At 51.5% G+C, this 25,247-nt stretch overlaps 3 protein-coding genes across 5 annotated transcripts in view; 1 reads left to right on the forward strand and 2 right to left on the reverse strand.

Moving 5' to 3' along the window:
* The window catches only part of RPL11 (ribosomal protein L11), a 90,872-nt gene extending 65,801 nt beyond the window's left edge, over positions 1 to 25,071 (reverse strand). The window contains exon 1 of the mRNA XM_066638341.1: positions 25,066 to 25,071. Within this exon, the coding sequence (XP_066494438.1) occupies positions 25,066 to 25,071 (6 nt within the window). The remainder of the gene's footprint in view (positions 1 to 25,065) is intronic.
* Positions 842 to 3,349, forward strand: TSSK3 (testis specific serine kinase 3). The gene is made up of 2 exons (XM_066638974.1): positions 842 to 1,013; positions 2,688 to 3,349. The coding sequence occupies exons 1-2, from the start codon at positions 842 to 844 to the stop codon at positions 3,347 to 3,349; spliced, it is 834 nt and encodes a 277-aa protein (XP_066495071.1).
* BSDC1 (BSD domain containing 1) lies at positions 6,320 to 25,109 on the reverse strand. 3 transcript variants are annotated; one of them, XM_066638338.1, is made up of 11 exons: positions 25,061 to 25,109; positions 21,380 to 21,440; positions 18,982 to 19,098; positions 18,532 to 18,699; positions 18,365 to 18,419; positions 16,031 to 16,146; positions 15,501 to 15,569; positions 13,345 to 13,426; positions 11,979 to 12,521; positions 11,491 to 11,594; positions 6,320 to 9,235 (listed from the first exon to the last, which is right to left on the reverse strand). In XM_066638338.1, exons 1-11 carry the CDS (start codon positions 25,069 to 25,071, stop codon positions 9,203 to 9,205), a joined length of 1,359 nt encoding a protein of 452 aa, XP_066494435.1. In that variant the 5' UTR covers positions 25,072 to 25,109; the 3' UTR covers positions 6,320 to 9,202. The 3 variants fall into 3 exon arrangements, with proteins under 3 accessions (XP_066494435.1, XP_066494434.1, XP_066494436.1); XM_066638337.1 differs by having other exon boundaries at positions 21,380 to 21,464; positions 25,061 to 25,081; XM_066638339.1 differs by lacking the exon at positions 25,061 to 25,109 and adding an exon at positions 24,448 to 24,472.
* Positions 25,110 to 25,247: the final 138 nt, after the last annotated feature.

Here is a 25,247-nt window from a genome sequence, read left to right on the forward strand (position 1 = left end):
TAGAAAAGGAAGTGTGGAGGAGTGTGCCCTAGCCCACTATTCTCTCCACACCTCCATCCCATTCCCTTCTTCCTCTTTGAATGGGGAGGAGGGGGGCTTAGGGTGAATGGACCCACGGAAGTGCGCACCCCTAGCTAATCTGCTGCCTGGGGCAACAGCCTCAGTTGGCCTCAAATGAGCCTGCTAACTCCACCATACAGGTTGGCACAGCTTTGAGAGACAATCCAAAGACTGCCAACTTGATGCCATTTCCCCAGTGGAAATTTTGGAAAGCTCACTATATAAGAGAGGGTCGGAGGGAATTGGAATACTTACTCTTAAGACTTGCTGCCGCAGTTAGACCCACACCCTGCCAAGTAGTTTCAAGCCAGCAGATTTCCATGATGGGGTAAAAACAGAGCAACTTAACCGTCCATGTTGAAACCTCCTAACTAGCAAGCCTATCTACGCTACCATATAAGCGACAGTTATCTCTTACCCAAGGCCACACAGTTGTAGGCCTCCTGGCAGGTTAACCCATCACCCCCCTGGAGGGCACTGCTGAGAGCGGCACCCAGTCCCAGGCAGCTGGCCTTTGTGTGGGAGTGCTGCCAGCCCCCCTGCTCCCCATTGGTGCACAGCCACCCCCTCCAGCCCTGGGTCCTTGGGTAACACAAGGCCGCATCACAATGGGGGCTCAAAGTTTCAAGATGTCCATCCCCAGTTTCACCCCTCCTCAAAGGACCTTGTCTGGACAGGAAAAATGATCTAGCATCCTGGGCTGCTGCAACCCATGCAGGCCCTGGTCTGGGAGGACAAGGACAGCGATGTATAGACTTCCTGAAGACAGGATGTCCTGAGAATGACAGATGAGCAGGTTAAAGACACGATGGAGGAGTTTCTTCTCTCCCATGGTTACCAGATGGGCAAAACCATTGGAGAAGGGACGTACTCAAAAGTCAAAGAAGCTTTTTCAAAGAAACACCAACGAAAAGTGGCCGTGAAAATTATAGACAAAATGGGAGGACCAGAAGGTGAGAACCGGAGGGCAGAGCCAAGGGTCCTTGGGAGAGGGCGCCATGACCCCAATGGCCAGCTGCCTAGGAGCACAGTCCAGCCGGGGCCAGGCTTTCTGATGAACTCTTCCATTGCAGAGATCCTTCCTCTGCCACCAACGTGGATGCCCTCTTTCAGGAGCACTGCCCCCCTCTTCTTTTCCCCTTTCTTCTCGCCCCTGCAGACAGGGTAGACTACTGGACTCTACTGTGTCAAGTACCAGGCTGCATACTTCCTAGTTTCCAGTGAGGCTACTCTGCAGATTTGTCTCTGTTGCAACCTTAGCCCTTGAGAACGGAGGTAGCATTCTGGTTGCACAGGCACTTCAGGAGGGTTGGCCCATCCATGAAGCCAAAGGAGGCGGCTGTTTCAGATGGCAGACTGGCTGGGTGCCTGATGTGGACGGGAATGGTGGCCTACTCCAAGCTATGGCCTGCAGTGCACCAAGAAAATCCAATCCTCTCCAGTGCGGCAGTGGTGGAGCCTTACTGTTCCACCCCACCACCTTCCAACTTTGCACCTGATCTTTGCAGCAACTTGTGCTCTCAGACAGCCGCTTGCACTGCTGATCACCCCAGAAGGCTCTGCGCGCCCACTTCTCGGGGGGGGGGGGGAAGCAGCTGTCTGGAACAAATTTCTGCGCATCTTGGGTGCGAAGATGAGATGTAGCAGGGTGGAACAAAAGGTTTTGCCAGCACCATGCAGGACCCAAGAGGATTTTCTTGGCACACCAGATGCAGAGCCCCTGGCATAAAGCACAGAGCAAGTCCTCTCCTCCACACTTCCCACCACACTGTCTCTCTCCTCCACACTTCCCACCACACTGTCTCTCTCCTCCTCCTTTCACGCCCTGGATTTGAAAAGAGGGGAGCACAGTGAAAGAGGAAGAGGAGAGTGAGAGCAGCAGCTCTCAAACTTTTCCGTCTCTGGAGCCCTTAACGCTCCTCAATGGAGCCTTGGGGAGCCCCAGAGAGCTGGTGGACATGCAGAATGCAGCAGTGCCAAGCAGATGACGGTCATTTATGGTGTGTCCAGGGAACCCCTGAAGGGGGTTCACAGAGCCGCAGGGTTCCTAAGGAGCATAGTCTGAGAAATGCTAGAAATTGTTCTAGCCCAGCGGTCTCTAAACTTTTCGCCCGCATCAAATATCTGGTACAGTGTCGACAGCCAGAAAAAAAGAATGAACATTAGAGATGGAACTTGAATGAATGAATGAATGAATGAATGAATGGGCTGAAATGCCCAGGATTTCTCCAAGCACCAACACAGCCCAAGAAATAAAGCACACACTTAAATGAACCCCCACTCCCCCACCCCACAAGCACAACTCCGGTTGTGTTTGGTCAACTGGGCCAGAGGCTCTCACGGGATGAGAGGCTGACCGCAGGCCGCATCTGGTCCCCGGGCCAGGGTTGAAGACCCCTGTTCTAGACCACCACTCTCCTCCACATATCCTCTTATGCTCAATTCCCACCTCACTTTTGAAATACAGGGGGGGCACCCCCCCCAATCTGCCCCCTGAGGCTAATCCATCGGTTGGCCTCCAGGACAGCTTGGCCTGGTGTGTGAATATGATTCCCTTACCAGACACTGGATGCACCCCTCCAGTCTTGCCGTGCCTTGCCCAGCTCTGTCTTTTTCTTCCCCCTCAGAGTTTATCGAGAGATTTCTGCCCAGGGAGCTCCAGATCGTCAAGCGCCTGGACCACAAAAACATCATCCGGGTGTACGAGATGCTGGAGTCGACGGATGGGAAGATCTACCTGGTGATGGAACTGGCCGAGGACGGCGACCTCTTCGACTGTGTCCTGCAAGGGGGTCCCTTGCCTGAGAGCCGGGCCAAGGCCCTCTTCCGCCAGCTAGTTGAGGCCATCCGCTACTGCCACAGCTGTGGTGTGGCGCACCGCGATCTGAAGTGTGAGAACGCCCTGCTGCAGGGCTTCAATCTGAAACTGACTGACTTTGGCTTTGCCAAGCTGCTCCCCAAGAACCGCAAGGAGCTGAGCCAGACGTTCTGTGGCAGCACTGCCTATGCAGCCCCCGAGGTGCTGCAGGGGGTGCCCCACGACAGCCGGAAAGGCGACATTTGGAGCATGGGTGTGGTGCTGTATGTCATGCTATGCGCCAACCTGCCCTTTGACGACACGGATATCCCCAAAATGCTTTGCCACCAGCAGAAGGGTGTCTCCATCCCAGGGCACCTCGGGATCTCTGAGGAATGCCAGGAGCTCCTCAAGAGCCTGCTGGAGCCAGACATGATTCTGAGGCCCTCCATCGAAGAAGTGAGTTGGCACCCCTGGCTAGCAAACTCCTGAGAGCAGGGCTATGTCCGCACTCTCCCCCAATAAAAGGGGACAGGCTGTTTCCAAAACGCTCACATATATTTTAACGGTATGCTCTGTTTCTGGTTTCTCCTTATCTAGCCCTGGAGCTGCGTTTGGGAAGGGAAAGGGGAAAGCAGGCAGGCCGGCCACTTCAGCCCTGTTCCTAAGCCCTCTCCTCGGGGGTTAGATTTACTAGGATCCATTGCACAAGCCAACACACATTTTGCTGTCTGGAAAGTTAGACCTATTCCTGGGTATATTTGGGGTTGATTCCAAAAAATGGCATGGGTTTTTCCCTATCAGATCTAGTTTCAGAGATGCAGCAGCGCCTTGTCAGCAAATGTTTCCAACAGCTTCCTCATGAGGAAGCATATGCCATGGCGTCCTGATGAGGAAGCTGCTTGGACTATTCATGAATGAAGCAATTTTTTGGCATCAGTGCCCCAAATTCATATAAAACCACCATAAGTTTTGAAAAAAGTTTTTCTGACTCTCCATGGTGCCGGCCTGTGTTACTTATTGTTCAGGTTTCATATGTATCATTCATGTTTCACTACTATCCTTCTCCCCAGGTGCCCAGGGCAGTGTGTAGCGCCCCCTCCCTACTTTCATCTTAAATTGCATCAGTCTGCAAAGCTTTCCAGGGAACTAGGAATCTAAATCCAGAACTAGTAAAAGCAAAGCAGCAGGTGCTCCCCTTGAACCACTCTCATACACACACCACAGCTGGCCCAAGACCAGCATAGCAAATGCCATACACTCTACATCAGGGGTGCTCAATAGGTGGATCGCGATCTACCGGTAGATCGCGAGGCAAAATGAGTAGATCGCGGAGCCCTGTCTCTCCAAACTGTTAATATGTCAGTTTCGTCTAGTGACTAGACAAAACTGACATATTTAGCTAAACTGACACTGAAACTGACACTTTAGCTGCTCTTCAGGCAGGCAGCAACAAAACTGACGAAACTGACTAGACTCCAGTAGGGGCTCCATACATTAAAGGGGGTGTCTGTCAGACGCTTCCTTCCCCCCTGGTAGATCTCCCGGCCTTGCTGGGTTTCAAAGTAGCTCTCGAGCCAAAAAAGTGTGAGCACCCCTGCTCTACATACAGTGTGTTCCTATGCCACATGTCCATCATTCTCCCCCCCCCCCCCCACACACATACTCACATAACAAACTGTGAAGCAGCCTTCAATACTCTTCCTGCTTGCTGGGGTAAAAAAAAAAAATAGTATGAAACAGAAAACTCAAAGGAAAGTGGTGGACTAAAATGGTGCAGACACTCTAGTCCACCGCTCAACTCCACCTTTCCTCTTCTGCTCCATTTTCCTCCTTTTCAAATTAGAGAGTGGGGTGGGGGGAGGAGAAGCTGCAGAGGTAAGTGGCAGATTCCTGAGGCAACCGCTCAGTTGGCCACATGGATGGGCCAGTTTCTCCCCCCCCATGTGCACACAGCTTCATTTTCAAGGCAGTGTGTAAGAAACAGCAAGAGGGAAAAACAGTAACAAAAACACAAAGGGTGTTGCAGCAGCTAGCTGCTAGCAGCTCCCCAACTTTAAAGCAGATTTAGAACTACGCAGGGAGACATGGTTCTCACACATTTAGCACCGGGACCCACTTTTTAGAATGAGAATTTGTCAGAACCCACTGCAAGTGATGTCATGACCAAAAGAAACATCCACAAGCAGGAAATTTTTTTTTAACAATCCTAGGTTGTAATCCTACTACACTTACCCAGGAGTAAGTCCCATTTACTATCATTGTTAAAAAAAGATTATACATAGTAGCTTGTTAAAAGTACAGAGCTGTAACAAATGCAGTCACATACCAGGGTAGCATCAAGTCTAATATATTAAAAATAAAATATTGAAATGAATGAGGGCCCACCTGAAATTGGCTCGGAACCCACCCAGTGGGTCCCGACCCACAGTTTGAGAAACACTGGTCTAAAGGTACTAGCTGTGACAGTACAAGGGAGTTGGCCCCACAAGGCACACAAGTGGCTTTCCTCTAAATATGAGGTGAGGGGGACGACAACAAAGCAGCAGGGAAAGGCTCTTGTCCTCATGCTCTCCTGTGGGCTTCTCAGATTCATCTGACTGGCCCTAGATGGAAATAGGTGAGATGGAGGCACTGGGGCTGTCTTGCACCTTTTAAAGGCACCTTCTCAGTGAGGGTTCTGCTGGGGGCACAAGATATTTGCTAACATAGTGAAAATACAGGATGATACAAAGCAACCTTAGGCCTTCGATTATTCAAGCCCAAGCTGTCTCCTGCAAGGGATTCTCTGTGGTCTGCTCTATGGCAGAGAAGAGTCTGCCAGACCAGCCACTTGGGACCTCTTTCAATAGGAGATGCCATGGATTCAACCCAGGACCTCTTTACAAACCCTATAGTCATGTTCTGAACCATGGTCCTTCCCTCCTCAGTTGATGCATTTATTGCGTGAGCCCCTACACTCTCTCTAGATACCAGTGTCAGAGGGGAATATATTTGTGCAATTCATGGAATAGAAAGACGGCCCAGAGCCCAGATCAGCTGCAGTCAGAAAACAAGTGATAGTCGAGGACCACTCGCTCCCTGGGACCTGGAATTCTGCAAGTAGCAGCTGGAGAGAGAAGCGACTCCGCTTCCGACATGCAAACCAATGTTTCCAGCAGCCAGATTGCCTCCTGACACCCACTGCCTCCCCCAACCCCCAGAGCCTGGTGTGCTCCTGGCTGACAGGCAGCTCTTTCAAGCCTTCGCTCACCAGATCCCCCAGTGTGAATGGATGGTGCTGCTTCCCCACCCTGAGCAGTGTCCTTCCCCCAAGTCAGATGAGACTTCTGAAAGGAGGACAGTCTAGATCCAGCTCCAGAATGATGGCTATGTCACCACTTTGCATCACAGGTGCTAGTATGCGTATGTGTACTGGGGGGAAGAAAGAATCAAGAGACCCACACTGCAGGCAGGCAGGCGTTTCTGTGGAACTCCTTTAATTGCTGTTAACGGCAAGTCTGTAAAAGGTTCAGGAGAAAGTCGTCATTACAAAACTAACAGCTGTCAGATTCACTTTTTCGCCCCAGCTACAAAACAGTCCAGGGAGATGCAGTATAATTTAAAAAGGAGAGAATATTGCACAACCAAGAGCAGAAAAACAAGAGTTTGATGCGATGCTGAACCCAGAACCCCAGGAGTCTGCTCGTTCCAACAGAGCCCGAGGCCCTTCCCTGGGAGGCCCAACCTCAAAACGGATGCCTGCCCTTCGCTATGCCCCCCGCCTGCCTGCTCCCACACTGCCTCTTCGGAGCAGAAGGGGCTGAGGCTTCCTCACCAGGCTGCCTTCTTCTCAGACCTTTAGCCACAGGCTGCTTTAGGCAGACACTATACCACCTAGCTATGGTCACAAAGCCTAGGACAGAAGGGTCTGCGGATGTTTTTAACCTCAGTACCAAGATGTTCTGCAGCCCAGGGAACACTGCAGGTTTGAAGACCCCTTCCGAGTCCAGATTTTCAGGGGCTGAAAAAATGAAAACGTACTTAAAATACAGAACATGGCTAGCCTGGTCAACTGGTCCAGCAGGTCACATGACCTGAGGAGGTCCTCAGGCAGGTGAAGACCTCTCCAAAGAGCAAGTCACTCAGGGATGCAGCATGGTCAGTTGCAGCCATCTTGCTTTCTTTCAAGCACTATACCAGCTCTGCCATCTATGAGGGGCACTTATGCACATGATCCATTTCGCTCCTACTCCCTCAAATCCAAACTGTCATTTTCAATCAGTGCCTTGGAAACAGGCACCTGGTGAGGGCCAAGAACTGACCTAGTCCCTCCCCAATAATTGTTTTCAGCCTGCACAAGCCTCATTAGAAACCTGGGTGCTTCAGTGCCCTTAAAGTCAAACCATTCTGGAGGCCAACTCCTATGTTCTCTTTTTAAAAAGGGATTCATTTCTAAGGATTACCCATATAGAAGATGGCAAATGAGCCTCCATGTGGTCAGAAGCCTCTGTGCAACTGCAGCAGTCAGTTATTTTGATGGCTGTTATAACCATCCCTGGGGGGTGGGGTCTCCTTCCAGCCCTCCCCTCAGTGCTGTCACCTGCGTACTTGCTCTGTCTGCAGGAGAAATTGGTTGTTTCTTGCAGCAGGAGAGAGAAGAGCACCAGTAACTTCCTTGCTCCTTTCTGCAACTCCAAAAAGTCAGACACTGCTGGAGGGGACGCAGGTGAACAGGCGGGCAGGAAGGGACATATCTGTGGGCAACTGGAGCAGATGTCCAGTCAACCCAGAGATTTCTGAATAGACTGAGGCTCTGTTGGAGGCTCTGGGGTGAAACTGCTGTGAATCAGAAAAAAAAACAACAGGCATCTTGTCACACTGAGGAGGGGGGCTAGTGTCTCTTCTGCCTGGGCTCCCCAGTTTGAGAAGGATATTGCATTTCTGCACTGCGTTTCTTGCACCACTGACTCTTGCTCGCAAAAGTTTGCACAGAAGAACTTTCTGGTGAAGGGAGACTGACCTCCATTTTGGACCCATTGTAGAGAAAAAGGAATAGGGTCAGCCAATACGTCTGAGGCTGGACACACCCCAAAGCCATCATCAACTTTCTGACTTCACTGCCACATGGTCAGGGTCAAGTCTGGGGTATGTCCAGAGGAGGAGGAATCCACTGTTTACATCCTGGCCCTCCTCCACCCCAACAAGGGACAATTCCTGTAAGAAGGTCAAACAAGGAGCACAGCTGAGCTGGCAGTTTTGAGCAGCAGTCTATCTGACCACACTGGGCAAGGCTGGAGACCAGGCAAGACCCATCACAGTCAGGCAAGTCTCCCAGCGCATCCGCATGAAGTCCTGTGGAGAAGGATCAATGGGTGCTACTGGGCAGCATCAGCACCCGGGGATAGGCAGAGGAGCAAGAGGCTTTGGCAAATGTGGACCCATAAAAGGCAGGCAGAACTGCCCATCCTGCTCCAGGAAGCCTAGTCAGGCACCCAGCAGGAGCAGCAGCCCGGAGGAAAAGGCCACTCGCCTCCAGCTCTTTCAGAAAGTTTGGGGGCAGCACCCAGGAGAGACGGCTCCTGTGCAACTTCTCTTGATTTCATCTGGGCTTGTGCAGGACACGTTCCAACCAAGGGGCACCCCTAAGGAAGGATTCAGCATCAGAACTTTATTTCTTAAAAGTGCTTAAGTCACAGGACAGCAGAGAACAGCAATGGAAGTGAGGAGACGGCCCCCATCCCTCCCAAGCTGCTTAAGGTCCTGTGGGGCTGTGTTTCCACTGAGAGCTGTGGAAGGCTGCCGGAGGCCACGCTCAAGAATTGGCATGGCCCTCGTGAATTCACCTGGCTGGATCTCAGGAAGACCAGTTCTCCCGAAGGAGACACAGCGTGCCGGCTGAGAGAATTCCAGGCCGAACAGTCCAAACCCTCTTCTAGACTCCCGTTCAACCCCCCTGCCCCCACTCCAAACCTTTATCAACCAACATTCACCTCAAGCCAGAGAAAGGAGGGGAGAAAAAAGGAAAGTTAAAATTCACACTGGGGAGGGGATTATTGTTAGTCTGGCAGGGGACCTACTAGACAGGTGCACCCAGTGCTGCAACCCCCACAGCCCCTCCCGCCATTGCTCTTCCGCAGCCCTGTGTGCAATACCAGCTGCCACCGTCAGGATCCAAGCGTGCACTGCAGTCTGAGGGCGTCAAGGAGAAACTTTAGCAGAAGAGACGCGTCCAGCCTGGAACACATTTACACAGGGGAAGGAACCGGTTGTTCTGTGATTTAATTCACATTGGATGGTGCGGAGGAAGGGCGAGGGGGGCAGGGGAAGAGCCCAGGTGACAAGGTGGAGGAAGCGGTGGCCTCGCTACTCCCAGTCCTCCCATTCTTCGTCGTCCAGCTGCAGGTAGGACAGAGGAGAGAGAAATGATGGCTTTAGGCACAGAAGACATGAGCGCTGTGAGAGAGGGAACCCTGAAGAGCTACTGGCCAGGGAAGTGCTTTTGGTCCATTCACAACCTCCCTTAGAATCACTCAATCAGTTTGACTCATATGCATTTGCACTCTCTGAGCCTGCATGCCTTTCATTTTATTCTGCTTTGACACCGAGATGATCCTGCAGGTAGTTAGTCTGTGGCTCTCCTTGCCACAGGATGTGGTGATGGCACCTGACCTGGATGCCTTTAAAAGTGCATCAGACAAATTGCTGGAGCAAAAGTCCATCACAGGTTACAAGCCCTGATGCATACATGCAACCCCCTGGTTTTAGAGGTAGGCTACCTCAGAACGCCAGATAAGAGGGAGGGCACCAGGAAGTAGGTCTCGTTGTGTGCTCCCCGGAGCATCTGGTGGGCCACTGTGAGATGCAGGAAGCTGGACTAGATGGGCCTATGGCCTGATCCAGTGGGGCTGTTCTTATGTTCTTAACTACAATTCCCAGGAAGCCTTGCAGGTCTCTTGTTACCTGGTGTGCTCCCTGGGGCATTTGGTGGGCTGCTGTGAGATACAGGAAGCTGGACTAGATGGGCCTATGGCCTGATCCAGTGGGGCTGTTCTTATGTTCTTAACTACAATTCCCAGGAAGCCTTGCAGGTCTCTTGTTACCTGGTGTGCTCCCTGGGGCATTTGGTGGGCTGCTGTGAGATACAGGAAGCTGGACTAGATGGGCCTATGGCCTGATCCAGTGGGGCTGTTCTTATGTTCTTAACTACAATTCCCAGGAGGCCTTGCAGGTCCCTTGTTATCTGGTGTGCTCCCTGGGGCATTTGGTGGGCTGCTGTGAGATACAGGAAGCTGGACTAGATGGGCCTATGGCCTGATCCAGTGGGGCTGTTCTTACGTTATTGTCTGGTCTCCCAATCAAGGGGACCAACATTCACCCACATCAGGGAACACCCCCTTCCCCCCCAGATGGAACTGCCCTCCATGTGGAAAACTGCCTGATGATTTCCTGCTACTGCCATTCAACGATTGGGGACTGCATCTTAGTGCTGCACTTGCCGCAGCTTCTGAGAACAGACAAGGAATTTCTTTCAAATACTCCCCAACCCGGGACTCTTTCATGGCAGTCACAACAGAGAATCTACCTGCTAACACTAGAAAGAGCTTTCCTCACCCCAGTGTTCCAATTTGATTTTCTCTGTCTTTTTCTTGGTTTTAGAACTGTTCTGCCCCACCCCCTGCCCCCCAAAAGCAGGTCCTGGGGAGTATTCTCCATGACAGAAAAGGTAAATGTCCATGTTTTGGTAAATGTCCATGTTTACACTCTCACTTAATACCAGAACCAGGGGACATCCACTAAAATTGAGTGTTGGGCGGGTTAGGACAGACAAAAGAAAATATTTCTTTACTCAGCGTGTGGTCGGTCTGTGGAACTCCTTGCCACAGGATGTGGTGCTGGCGTCTAGCCTAGACGCCTTTAAAAGGGGATTGGACAAGTTTCTGGAGGAAAAATCCATTACAGGGTACAAGCCATGATGTGTATGCGCAACCTCCTGATTTTAGAAATGGGCTATGTCAGAAGGCTAGATGCAAGGGAGGGCACCAGGATGAGGTCTCTTGTTATCTGGTGTGCTCCCTGGGGCATTTGGTGGGCCGCTGTGAGATACAGGAAGCTGGACTAGATGGGCCTGTGGCCTGATCCAGTGGGTCTGTTCTTATGTTCTTATGTCCATGTTCTTTAAAACCATCTCTAGCAAGAGAATTGACTCCAAGTCCATTACAGAGCTGGAGAAGTGACTCAACCTAATGGAAGAGCAAAGGGTCACGCAGATGGAAGACAGCCCTGCTGCCTTGCTTTCCCTGCTGGCCCCAGGATCCAGCCACAGTACACAAACCACTGCACTGTACCATGAGGAGTGAAGGCCTTTCCTCTACAGGTCTCCATTTAGAAGGAAAGCATCATTTCAGATGGCGATCAGAGGGATGGATTTTCACTTTAAGAGATGACACACGCTCAGGTTTCCATGTAAATTGGGTTATTTTAAAATACCTGAACTTAAGGACAATCCAATTTAAATTCAAACATCCCATTTTTGAAGAGAACTGCTGACTTTTACCCACCCGAAATCCCCACCCCAAGAAGCCAGGGGAGGGGTTTTTGCTGCCTTTCTCTTCTCCTGTCTGCATGGGGGGGGGGAAACAGCCAGGACTCACCTCTCCCGAGACATCTGCTTTGGAGAGGGCCAGCTGCACCTCTTCTTCAGTCATGTCCAGATCAAAGTCCTTCTCCCAGTCTTCGCTGATATCTGTGCTTGAACCTGGGAAAAAGAGAGAGCAGCTTAAGGGGTCCTTTCTGGAAGCATGAGACATCTCTGACCAGAGTCCACAGAGGTAGACCCCCCCAGTCCTCAGGCGAGCTCCAAACAAGCTACTTCCATGGAAGGGTCGTCTTTTCCCTCAGTCAGTCCCCCAAATCACCTGCAGCTTCTCCTTCCTCAGGGCTTGTCTGTAATGACATCCTACCTTTATCGGGGATACGAACATAATTCGCAGGCATCAACAACAGACACCCATCAGGACTGTGTGGATTTCACATGTTCACAGCCACACTGCATGAACACTTCCAGAGTTGAGGACGGGGCGAAGGCAGGAGAGGCTTGCCAGAGGGATTTGGTCCACCTGGCCCCTTTCTGGCCACCCACCTTTCTTCCCATTGTTGGAGGGAGTGGATTTTCCACTGTCCGAGTTGAGCTCGAAGACTCGCAGATCTGTCGGTCCGTCCTCACGCAGCTGCTCTGTCCGGCTGGCCGGTTTGCTCTCCACCGGCTCCCTGGGCTGCTTTGGAGAAGGGCTGGCCCCCTGCGAAGCTGGGGAAGGCTGGGTGGGCTCTGCTGGGGAAGGCTGGGTGGGCTCTGCTGGCTTTGGCAATGAGGCCTGCTCCTCCAGGGTGGCATCCTGCAGCCTCTGAGCGAGGTTCCCGGCCTCTGGAGAGAGCGGGGCTCCAGTCTGTGAGGGTGTGGCAGGCACGGCAGTGGGCTTGACCACCTGAGTCACCAAGGAGGCACTCTCACTGCTTTCAGATAGTGTGGTCTCTGCAGGGGTGGTGCTAAGCATTGCCCAACTCTCTGCTGATGCTTCCAGGGGTGGAGTGGCCACTGCTGTGGGGACAGGAGACACCGACTTCGCCTCCTGCGGGGACTGCAAGCAAACACGAGGCTGCGGGGGCGAAGATCCCAGAAATTCCTCTGTGGCAGGAGAGATAGGGAAGGGGAGGCAAAAGGGGAAGTTCACAGAGAACATCAGACAGGTCTGAAAAACCACCACCATCGCCAGAGCAACCAAAGGTTTGGAAAAATTTTCTAGCTTTTCCCTCCAATCAGGTAAAGAAAGGGGGGGACACACTGAAACTGTCTGTGTGTATATCTGAATATGCAACTCCTTCCAACTGCTTCTCTCTGAGAAAGAGGACACCCCACTGGCACCACTTAGTAGTGAGGGTGGGGGACTCTCTACAAACAACAGAGGCAAACCAACAACTCTGGGTACAAAGATAGTGGAAAGATGACAGGAATCTAGAAGTGTCCACCTGAATCCTTCGCCCCAGAGGCAGCTTCAGGATGGCAGCTGCAGGGAACGGAAAGAGCCGTAGCCCTCCTGTCTGGGGTTTGTCTGAAATAGTGGGGTGGTGGGCTGAGCCATCTTGCAGCTTCCGGTTCATTCAAGGCACACCGGCTCCCAATTGGCTCCCAGGCACAGTTCCAAATGCTTGCTCTGGTCCTCATGGGCCTGGGAAAAGGGGTCAGGAAGGGCCACTTGCTCCACTACGCATCTTGCCTCCTGACCAAGACAGGCCTGCTAAGTTCCTGCTCAGGGAACCTGCTTCCCTTCGGAGGCTCCAAGACTCACCTTGGGCCACCCACTCAGCCTGAGACACCTCACAGGGCTCCTGTGAGGATCACGGGGGGCCACTGATGCTACCCCAAGCTCCTTGGAAGAAGGGAGGGATGATACAAGCATAACAAACACAACTGACAATGAAGGAAAAGGGGAGACCCCCAGCTCACTCACCCTCTTCTTCCTCCCAGCACGGCTCCACAGAGTTCACACTCTGCTCTGCCCTCTGTTTCAGAGCGTCCCGCCGCACCTCCTCCTACGGCAGAAGGAAGACACATGGCGGTTAGAGGCTGGGCTCCCGCTGACTGGCTTCCTGGTAGGATCACCCCCAGACTGTGGCACCCAGGGGAGGAGGGAGGCTGCTTGGCTGCTGCAGGACAGGGGCCAGGTGGCAGGTAGAGGGAGGAAGGAAAAGCAGCAGCTGTGGGGTGCCGTGCCCAGACGCACGAGCAGGGATGGGCAGGAACCCCACTGGCGTCCAGGCAGGGCATCACAGGCCTGTGTGTCATAACCCTTCCCCCACAAGTAGTAGTTTAGGTGCGGGGCAAATGTCCTTGACTCAATCCCAGGATCTGAAACCCACCCAGAACATGCCCAGTGATCTCTGGAGTCAGCATCACCAAGCTCAAGGCAGGGGCTGTTGAGGAGCAGCCCCTCCCACAGCCAGAGCCACACATTCCTCTGCGCCTGCACATCACCTAGCAGTGGGCCAGGAGGAGTGCTGGACTCCAAGCCAGAGGGTTGCCCCTTGAAGCTTCTCTACATCCCTAGAGGCATCTGAGACCTTCTTTGGCCCTTGCAAAAGGAAAAGGCCAGGAGCTCCTCACCAGCTTCTGCCTGGAGGGCAGGGCACTCCAGAATAAGGAAGACCCAGGCAGAGCAGAATGGGGAGTGTGTGGAAAGACAGAGCCATGGGGACTGGGGGGGGAGGAGCTTCATCCCTCCAGCTGGGCCAGTCCTTTTCATTTTGATTCCGAGAAGCTTTTGGTGCCTGCAGAAGATCCCACAAGCACCCAGAAGCATCTGAACACCCTCTGTGGAGAACAGAGCAATCCCAGGTCTGGATATGGGTCCAGGAGGAGGAGGGACAGCCACACAGATTGCTTTGCCCCTGGGGCTGCTCGCCCAGCTCCTTGGACAGCAGAGGCTCCCTTCAAAGACCTGCAAAGTCACAGGCAGGCCACGTTCTGCAAAGCTGCTCATCCCAGGAAATCATATACATGTTTGGATCCATTTCTTTTCCATTTTTCTTTACATGTTTTGGGCTTATTGTAAGCCACCTTGTGCCCATTTTAACAGAGAAAGATTCAAACAATTACTATTATTATATTGCTTATTTTTTGAAAAGCACACAAAGCAAGGTACACAAGGCACAGGAAATGAGAAGATGGTTCCCTGTCTCAGGGGGTTTTCAGTTTTAAAAAGCACATGCAAAGAGAGACCACCAGCAAACTAGATAAGATGACAAGCAGGGTGCGAGGAGGTAGACAATTGCTCTACCTCTGTAAAAAGAGAACACTCACTCAGAAAGGTGTGTCTGAGCCCAGTAAGCAGGGCTGAGGAAAGGTGTGCAGCCCTTGCCACCTCGGTTCAGTCCCAGCTGCACACTGCCCACCCCCAGGCCTCCAGGTCCTCAACTGGCCAGCTGGATTCTCTCTCCCCCCCCCCCCAGTTTCGATGATTTCCACTTGCTACAACAGCTGGAACAGCCTCCGAGGACTGAAACAGTTGGGAGGGTCTCCTCAGAGAGGCTAGGAAGATTCCTAGAGCCCAGTCCCCTTCTAGGGCTGGCCCATACAGGTGAACTGAGGCCATCGTCTTGGGCTCTTGATTTACAGAGATTTACACAGAACCCCTGCCTCCTTGGAATCCAACAGGAAGAACAGCATGAAGCGGAAAAGGAGGCGGGGCGAGCGCATGGTCAGTATTCTAGCCCCGAATCACTGCTCTCCTCCACTCCACGCTGTCTCTTCTTCAAATCTGCGGAGGGGAAGGGCTGGAGGCAGCAAGGGCTTTTTTGGCTCACTGCCTCAGGCACCATGAGGTCATGAATTGGCACTGCCATGGGCCACTCTGTAGGGCCAGCCAATGCTGAGAACGCATGCCCTTTACATTGGGGAGGAGACAGAGGGCACTGAGCAGAAGAAGACTTGGCAACCCCCCCCCCGAGACTACCATTCCCCCACCAAATACGGCCAAGAGCACAGGCCTAGCACAGAAGTTGTCACTCCCTCCTCCAGACAACTCTGATCCCCAGACTGGGAAATAGCTGCCTAGCCCCCCCGCCCACCACCACTACCACCCTGGGAGGCTGACCCTCTGCCACTCACCTGCTCCAGTTGATAGACTTTGTAGAAGTAGCGCTGCCAGAACTCGGAGTGGGCCACAGCTGCCGGCACCTGGAGGCATTGAGATGAAAGAATTAAGGGTGCGGTTGCATAGTTTGACCCCCCCAGGGACAAACACAGGGAGAAGCCAGATGCACTTGTTCAGAAAAACAGGAACGTCACTCTTCATGCACTCAGTGGCAAACTGTTCCCCTGGAAACAATCAACTACTGGGCCCTGGGGTGAGACGGGTGGGTGTGTGCTTTGGAGACAGTGTGGGGCACATATGTGCTACAACCACGGGGTGAGTGCAGGGAGGCAGCTTGGGGGAGCGTGTGTGCCGTCCATCTAGGTCAGTACTATCAACACAGACTTGCGGTGGCTCTCCAGGGTTTCAGGAAGGCGTTTTCTCTCTGCCATACCTGGACATGCCAGAGACTGAACCTGGGACACTCTGTATGCAAAGAAGGTACTCTGCTATGGAGCCATGACCCTTCACCTAAGCCACATCACGGCGTGCCAGGGCCCCTTACCATCTTGGAGTAGAGGGAGCGGATGGAAGGGCTGTTCACCAGCAGCTCCGAGATCTCCACTTTCTTCTCCTCCAGGTTGAAGTGTGAAAGCCAAGCCTCAAAAAGCTCCATGGGGCCTGTAGGAGGAAGGGAGCAAGACCATCGGGGGACTGCAAAGGGCCGGCCTGCCCATGTTGTCGCTTGGCTGCCTGCCTGTTGCTTCTCTCACTCCCACTCCCTAGATTTGAACAGGAGAGTGAACGGAGACATTCTAGCCCACCACTCTCCTTCCTTCAAGCCTTCTTCTTATGCTCCTTTTTTCCTGAAACCAGGGAGTGGGATGAGGATCCCCCTGGGTCAGGAGCAGCAGCATTTGCCATAGCAAGGGGTGAAGGGGAAGCATTTGGTGGCCTGCCTCAGGTGCTGGGAGAACTTGGACCAGCTCTGAATGCACAGAGGCAGCAGTCAAGGTACTCCAGGGCAGATCTGCAGCCAGACAAGGAAAAGTAAAAGGGTAACTGTGCTTTGTGTTTAACATTCCACGGGAGAAAAGGCTCCGTCTCTTCCATCATGAGTCGCCGGATTTTTTGTTTCACATACACTTTCTTTGTCCAGTACACTTTGATATTCGTAATCATTACTTTAATTCTTGGATTTCTTCTGACCTAATCCCCTTTGATATTACTCTTTCCAAGTTCACGAGTGATGCTTGTGATTCTTTAACTGCAGCTGTTGCTGGTTATTTATCTGAGATCCTTAAAGTAACGTTGTCAGAATTTAAATAATTCTGGTATCTTGTTTTAAATTGTTGAGTTATTATGCAAATTGATATGTCAATTGTAAAGTACAATTGTTAATCGTGTTTGATACGCCAATAAAGGTTTCAGAAAGAAGAACTGTGCTTTGTGATCCATTTGTTTGCTTTGCGATATAGGTAGGTCCTTTTTATTTGCAGATTCAGAATCTGCAGATTTGACTCACCTGGAACCTGCGATTGAGGGACCCACCTGATCACCCAGATGCAACTGGCTTCTGGTTGCATCCGGAGGTCAGGCGAGGGCTCTGACCCACAGATTCAGTTATCCATGGGTGATGCTGATGGCCAACGGTACATGCATTTGTCCTGCAAAGTACAGTCAGAGACCTGAGATTATGCACTTTGCATTCCTTGCCCCAGACCTGCTTGCGTGATAAGCCTGCCTTGTCTTATGGTGCAAACAAACCATGTGGACCTTTCTTATAGAAAGCAAAATCTGTGTGAAACTGAACCCGAGTTGGATCCAACCCCACTGGATCAGAGGATCCCAAATGATCTGGTGACTGGATGGGGACTTAGCGTATTGTCTCCAAACATGGAGTAGCCATGCAGCCATCACAACCAGCAGTTACTGGGAGTCCTCTCCTCAGCCATGAAACGGCCCCGTCACCTTTCAAGGCCCACAAACCTAGTGACCCACAGGTGCAGTTAGTACGACACTTCTGGGTTTCACTGCCACCACTGCTGCCAAACACATGAATATAAAAGGTTTTGTTTACTTACGTTTTGCAGCAGCAGCGAAACCCAGAAGTACAATACTAACTGCACCTATGGGTCCATGGTCGGGTCACTACCCTCCTTAAGGGGATAGTGCCTGACTGAAGGTTGGGAACCACTGGGATAGAGCATCAGAGATGCTCAAGCTCACCACTCTTATTCTACTCTGTTCCCTCCATTACTTTTTAAATCCAGAGGAAGGACAATGGAGTCTGTGTCACTGGATTGGGGGGTGGAGCTCACGTGTTAGGAGGTCTTGGGCCTTCTTTGGGAGCTGCACTTGTGAACAGCCACCAGTGACTGGAAAGTGCAGCGTGGAACTATCCTGAGCAATTTTATCTGGCTTGCCTGGAACAGGAACAGAGACTCTCTTCTACAAATTCCTGGGGGGGGAGGGACAGACAAGGAGAGCCATGCTGGCAGGGAAGCAGCATGGGGACAGAAGGGGGAAGGGCAAGTGGGTTCTCACCCAACACAACTGCTTGACAATCTCTGCTCATCCTTTGGAGACAGGCTGGCCTGAGACTGGTTTACCAGAGAACATTCAAGGCGAGCAGGGACTGGGACTAGCTGAAGTTCTGCCCACTGCCCCATTGGCCAGAGTCTCCTCTCTTGCCTTGCCTGCCTTTGACTTTCCCCCTGCAGTCCCACATAACAGAAGTACCACTTTCTTGTCATGCCATACTGGCTGCAGGATACCCCAAGTTCTGCACCCAGCAGTCTCCCGATGCAGGCGCTTCCACCACTCTTCAGAGGAGTCTCGTTCCAACTGCCCGCCCTGCCCCCCCAGACTGTTTCACCCAGTGCAGCTGTCAATTTACCGTCTGGCTCATTGCAGTAAGTGGCTGGGTCAGACTGGAGGCTGTATAGCCGAGCCTGGAAAGGAAAAGGCAGGGAGAAGCTTGTCAGCTGGGGAAGCCCACCGCCCATGCACTGGCTGTCTCAGGGAGATCTTGGGTGGGAGACGGAATGGGGGCTGTAGAGGCACCTTAGCACTGTCGTACAATTCTGTGGTTCCAGAAGGGGTCGCCATCAGTGTTATGACATCGCAGTCAATGGTCTTGTCCGGCGAAGGCGCAAATGTGTCCGAGATGACGCCCAGGAAGTTGGAGAGGCCCTTCCTCACTTTCTCTGTTGCCCCTGAAGAACCCTCAGTCTTCTCGGAAAGACAAGTACAGTGAAGAAGCGTGAGCCTGAGCCACAGGGCCAGCCCATCTGCGAGGCAGTCGGTTCAGAGCAAAGAGGATCGGGGTGCCCAGCCACCCAACCACCAAACCCAGGAGGGAATGTTCAGCTACCAAAGCAGTGTGGTAAACAATCAAGACCAATCTGTGGGGAAGGGCACGTGGTCCAGAGGAAATCAGCAACTGCCTGCTTAGCAGACACTGTCTCTCCCTGCCACCCCCCAGCCACGTTTCGGTTCTGGAGGGCCACTCACAGCCAGTTTATCCTTGACCACGCTGGCGGTGGCAGCAATGGTGCAGGCCGTGTCATGCTGGACCACTTGGCTGAACTCTGTCAGGTCCCGTTTCATGAACTCCAAGGCCTCTGTGGACTGCAGCCAAGGGAGAAGAAGAAAACATGTTCCCTGCATCATAGTGCACTTCTGCATGGGGAGATTCTAGTCCACACTGACCCAGGCCCCCAAGCTGCTCCCAAAACTGCAAATGCCTTTTTAATACCAGGATGACTGCAGGCTGTCAGGTGAGTGCATTAGTCTGGCTGGGAAAATCTGAGTACACAAGAGCCAGGAACTGTCAGACAAACACTTCAGTGTGCGACTCTTGGCCAAGAACCTCTCCCTGGTTTTGACAAAAGCATCAGAATGTACTTTGTTAATTTAACATGAGAACCAACCAGCTCAGAGGGAGAGGCAGAAGGCAGCCTCAGAAGACAAGGAATGGTATAGTGAAGGGGCAGGCCAAGAGAGGTGAGAGAAGGAGAAGGGAGATGTGGCCAAGGTGCTGGAGAGACCAATGATCACACATGACCCTTTCAGCAGTGCTATTCTGCCAAGGTGTCACCTTACAGAGCTGCTGAACTGCAAAGTGACATTGTGGCAGAAGCCAGACTGCTGCAAAAGGGCAGCCCACAAGACAATTCGGCTCTCCCACGTCTTGAAAGTATGATCACATTCACATTTACTCTTCTGTCATTTACAGCTAATGAGTTCCTAGGTGAGAACAAAGTGCTTATTTCTGGTCATCATCTCCTTGATGACATCACTTCCAGCTTAATGATGTCACTTCCAGACCTCAGCAGGCAGGCATGATTGCTGTTCAGCCCACTGCATGAAACATGGCCAGCAGCCCTGCTTGAGGCCAGCACTCTCCTCTCCTCCACGTTTCCTTGTCCCTTCTCTTCCCTCAAAAACTATGAAATGGGGGATGGAAGAAGACTGGCCAAAAGAGGTAGGTGGAAAGAGGCAGCCAAACTCAGGCAGCCGTGGACAGGCTGACCCTGTGTATACATCATACCCTGGGTCTGAATCCCTGTCAGAGAGCAAGGCTCCCTGGGCAGCTTCAAGTCCTTTTCTAACATCCCATTTCTTAATCACCAGGCACAAGTGCAAAGTGGGGTGGGGCAGGGTGGGAAACATTATAAACTATTTATATTTAATTACAATTTGTACATAATTTACATTTTAATGTGCTAAAATACACAGACAGGCATCCATCACCTCCAACCACTCCCATCTGAAGAAGTGAGCTCAAACAAGGCCAGGCAACTAAAATGCCAAATCACCCTCATTCTCCTGCAGCAGTTGCAACTTTTTGTGCTTTTCCATCTCTGTTTCTTGCCTCCTTCATTTTAAAAATTCTAATGTAGAAGGTTGAGCAACAAGTTGGAAAAAGAAGAGCAAGAAGCACCGTTGATGCTATATTTATGGCTTCTAGGCTGCTGCCTCGGGCTGGAAGCAGGGAGGGAAGCCTGCTTTGTCAAAAGAGGTTTCCAATCAGGAGAACCCCACTCCCTTGGTTGAAGAGCAGAGCTGCAGAAAAAGTGTGGGGGAAAGCATGGGGGGGGAGGGAAATCAGAGATAAGCAACTTGCCCAAGGTTCTCCATTAGGTTCATAACTGAGGCGTCATGTGAATTCACACTGCACAGTCCAACATCCTGAAGGTAGTCCCACTAGTCCTAAAACTGAAGATGGAAGAGAGAGGAGTGTGGGAGAAGAGAGCTGGGAAGACTGGGCCAGGAGTGGCCGAGCTTGCCCACTGGCTCATTTTGTGCGTGTGGGTCTCAACCCAATGCCAACCTCTGCGAGCAGCCTGCTCACACCTTGAATTTCTGACCAGAAATACTGAGGATTGAGCACACTACTTTGAAGAGGAGTGGTGGAGACAGTGCCTGGCCTGCAGCCAGATGGGGGTGGGCAGTTGCACCACCTTTGGTGCCGAGAGGTCCTGGGGTAGACCCAGTTCAAATGCAATTCGAAGAGGTCTCAAGGTAGTGGTCCCAAAATAAGCAGCAAGCACAAGGAAATCCGCATTGGGACCTGCTCCTGCCTGCTGGGAAGAGGCCCTTTTGCAAGTGAGGCAGGGGGAGAGTCATCCCTCTTCAGCCCAGCACAGTGTCTTTCCTAGTAGCCATTTGCTAGCATTTCTTCTGCATCTTTTTAGACTGTGAACCCTCTTGGAACAGGGAGTCCTTTTGTTATTTGATATTCTCTGGAAGCCACTTTGTGAAACTTTTTTTGTTGAAAAGAGGTTAATAAATATTCTTAACAACAATAAAGCTGGCAAAACAATCCCACTCCATTCTCCACTCCTGTCCCAGGCTGCACATTTCTGACTTCTCTTTAGCAAGCTGACAAGAAGCAGATCTGACCCACCTTTTCCTTGACTGTTTGGATGCTCTGCTGGAGCCAGCTCCGCCACCAGCCTCCATCTTCCCTGTTACAGGACAAACATATGAAGCTGAAAGTGGGAATATTGCACCATAAACAGAGGCCCGGGATTGCCTTACCAGCACCCAGATGTTCCAGCATACCCTAAAGCGGCGGTTCCCAACTTTTTTTCACTTGTGCACCCCTTGGCACCTCATTTCCATAAATTGTACCCCTCGTATTAGCAAAATGTTTGTAATTAATATAGTTGATGTTATTTCAAATCTATGTTTTCATCTACTGATTCATATCTGATCATACATGAATTGATGACCAGAAACTAGCAGTTGCTGGTTTTTTTTTTTGCAGTCAGCTAGCTGCCTTCCTGCCTGCCTTACCAGACTTGCAAGACATTTCTAATACAGACCTGCTTTTCCTTGCCATTATTCAATTCTTCTTCAAGTACCCCTAAAGGTCCTGGCAAGTACTCTGGGGGTATACATACCCCAGGTTGCAAACCACTGCCTTAAAGCAATGTTTGCAAATTATCCAAGGAGCCACTTTCTCACAAAGAGAAGAACTACTGAAGTCAGTGGGACTGCTTGTGAGCAAATGTTCATAGCTGATCTTTATGGTGAAAAGCTCATTCAATTACCATCACACATACACTGAATCTCCAAAGAGAAGCTTTTCTGTACTGATCCTATTGCCTAGCGCAAGATTTTCATTCCTTTGAAATATAGCAGTATGTCTAAGAACAACTTTTTATCTTCATGGAAATCCTGGATGGCTGTGAGACCGTGTTCATTCAGACACACTTCCCTGATGTTGGCGTTTTCAACTTCAACCTCTTAGCCATGATCACAAACAAGTTTGACATGCTCTGATAACCGGAAGGCAAAAATTATAGGGTTGTACATTGACACTTCCTGCAAGTGACAACCAGTTCAGTGAGACACTTTCCTGGGAGAAATTCCCATTGAACACACTTGGACCAACCTCTGAGTAGACAGGAACAAGAGTGCACTGTCATACACACTGTTCCACATACTGGGTTTTGATCTCTTTTTACTCTTTATTAAGAATTCCACCTAACTTGTGCTGTTTTGCGTTTGTGATATTTTGTCTCTAAGACCTCTAGATCTGTACAATGCAACTTAAAACAGCAAAAAGTCAATATCTACAGGCTGAGTCTTATTCATGAGGGTTCCGTTCCCAGAACTCACAGCGGATGGCAAAAATCACATTAAAGCAAATCTATTTAAAAAACAATGTCCCTTTGCTAGGAAATTTAAAAACAGCCTTGATGACCTTTGTGATGTAAGACAGACAACCATCAATCATCCAGGCACATAGAAAGGCTTCACTCTGAGCCAGCAATCCCTCCCTTCACCCAGAGCACAGCGCTGGGAAAGAATGCAAAGTTATTATCTTTCTTTCACGTGCTCAGGGAGAAGGGAGGGGTCACTTGCACAATTAGATTATACATGTAGTTAAAACCTTTCCTTGGGACCAACCAAAAAAACACGCAAATCTATGTAAACATTCCAGAACTCTTTATCAAGAGAGACAATAAGCATCCTGACAGTAGAGGGCAATTACCCCATGCCACAGCCACCACCATCTTTTTGTTTTGCTTAACATTCATCCTGATGACTAGTACTGGAAAACTAAACAAGTTGCCAAAAATTTTGTGTCTTTTTGGCAAGTCCTAATAAAGGCATTATTAAATTGTGGCTTTCTGATTTTCTCCTAATAGACTAACTCAGCTATGTATTTTTCAACTTACTATCATGTTTCTTATTTTCTGGCATATGGTATATGTTTGGATCAATAACAAGCATCCTCTCAGACACACTTTTCCTTAGTGTTTCTGCCCTCCCAGAAGACCAATTTGAAGACATTCACAAAACCAGCCTGAAGACCAACTTTCCTCAGGTCTCCAAGAGGACAAAATTGGCCGTTGCTAAGCTAACATTATAAAGAGGCACCTGAAGGGCCAAAAATGATGTCTGAGATGACAATGCCATCAATGATGAACTCTGTTTCATGTCCATGTGACACAGATTATTTGGGAAGATAATTTGAGAGACACCAGAAGTCTGATGGTTATTCCTCACCACAAAGGTGCATCTGAGGAAATTGCTTATGAGTAGCCCCATTCACTTCAGTGGACGTTACTTCCTTCACCTGGACTATGACAGAAAGCAACCAGCAATGCAACTGGTGTTTGGGAGTGATATATTTTTGCACCACTTCCCACTCCAGAGTCTTTCCTGTTTGCCTCCCCAACCCAGTGGCAAACTCACCCAGCCCCATGCCCAGGGCAAAGGTCTTTGATGCTGCTGCCCCCCACACTCACCAGAGCAAAATGGAGCCTCATGTGACTCCAGGACTGACTGGGGAAGCATTCTGAGGCTTTCCCGCCGTCTTAAACTATACTTCTGGGAAACTGGAAGTATAGTTTCCGATTACATCGAGAGCCTCAGGGAGGCTTCCCGCGTGGTCCTAGACATGTGTGGACCCAGCACCCAGGGCATTTGCCCTGTTCGTAAACTGCTAAGTCAGCTGCTGCCCCAAACAGAAGTTAGTAACCTAGCAGAGTTCTCTAAATAGCCTTAAATTTTATTTGTCAGCTGTACCCAAGCAGAACTTCAGCTTGGTAGGTTCTTAACATAGCTCCATAATTGAAAATAAGTCACATTGGACTCAGCGGGGATTCTGAATAGCTGTGCTCAGAATCCTTTTGTCATTGTTGTGCAACCAGGAAAGCTGCAACCACAATGACAACAGAAAGGGATGCGCTGGGTGTAGAAACATCCGTCTAGCTTAGAACAGGGATTTTCAACCTTTTCCATCGCACGGCACATTGGCAAGGCACTAAAACAGTCCATCAGTTTCTTGACCACTGACAAGGCATAAGGTGCTGTCAATGGGGGGGCTCACATCCCCCAATGGCCCTACTTACAAATGACTCTCTCCCAAATTCCCACGGCACACCTGGGGACTATTTATGGCACACCAGTGTGCCAGACCCCACTGAGGATGAGGAGCCTCACTCCTGAGCGACTCACATAGGACTGTGCTGGAAAGGAGCTCAACGCTGTCAAGTTGCACAACAGCCTTCCTGCGCCTGGCCCGGACCTGTCTGGCGCTGCCCTGCACCTGCCACCCCTGAGGGCAGCAGGACCTGCCCGGCGCCAGCCCGGGCCTCCAGGGCACCCGAAGAGCCAGAGCGCTCAGGCCCAGCACCTGCCACTACAGGGGGAGGGGGTGGCGCTGGAGCTTCTCGCCCCACATGCAGCCCCTCCTTGGGCTTTCCAGCCTCCCCTTCCCAGGCTTAAGAGGCCCCTTCCGAAGGCCACAGTCGCCTCAGCCACTGAGGAGCGAGCGAGCCAAGCCCCCCAGGGGCCCAGGTGGACCTTCCAGGCCCCCTCCGCCCGCCCCCTTGGTGGGCCCTGCCCCTCGCCGGGTCTCCCCGAGCGCCCCTGGAGGGCCCAGCCTCAGCCTCCCCTCCCCGCCCACAGACCAGCGAGAGCTGCAGGACTTGCGGGCGAGTCGCACTCTGCACATGACCAGGGGGACTCTCGTCGACCCGCCCACCCTCCGTGCCTCCCGCACCCTCCCCTCGACGTCGCTGCCCCCCCCGGCAGCGCCGCCTGCCCCACAACCCGCTGCTATTCTCACCCTTCCGCCATCTTGGCCACCTGACGTCACCAATATTTACTGACCTTTAACCCCCGCACAGCCCCGCCCCACCACGGCGGGTAACAGCCACTTCCGGCGGAATCTTCACTCCCTCCAGACAGCGGAGGCATTTCCGGTTCTCTATGGAAGACGCGGGGGGGGCAGCGGCAAGTGCAACGACCAGGGC

Source organism: Tiliqua scincoides, chromosome 10 (assembly GCF_035046505.1).
Source record: "Tiliqua scincoides isolate rTilSci1 chromosome 10, rTilSci1.hap2, whole genome shotgun sequence".
Taxonomy (NCBI): domain Eukaryota; kingdom Metazoa; phylum Chordata; class Lepidosauria; order Squamata; family Scincidae; genus Tiliqua; species Tiliqua scincoides.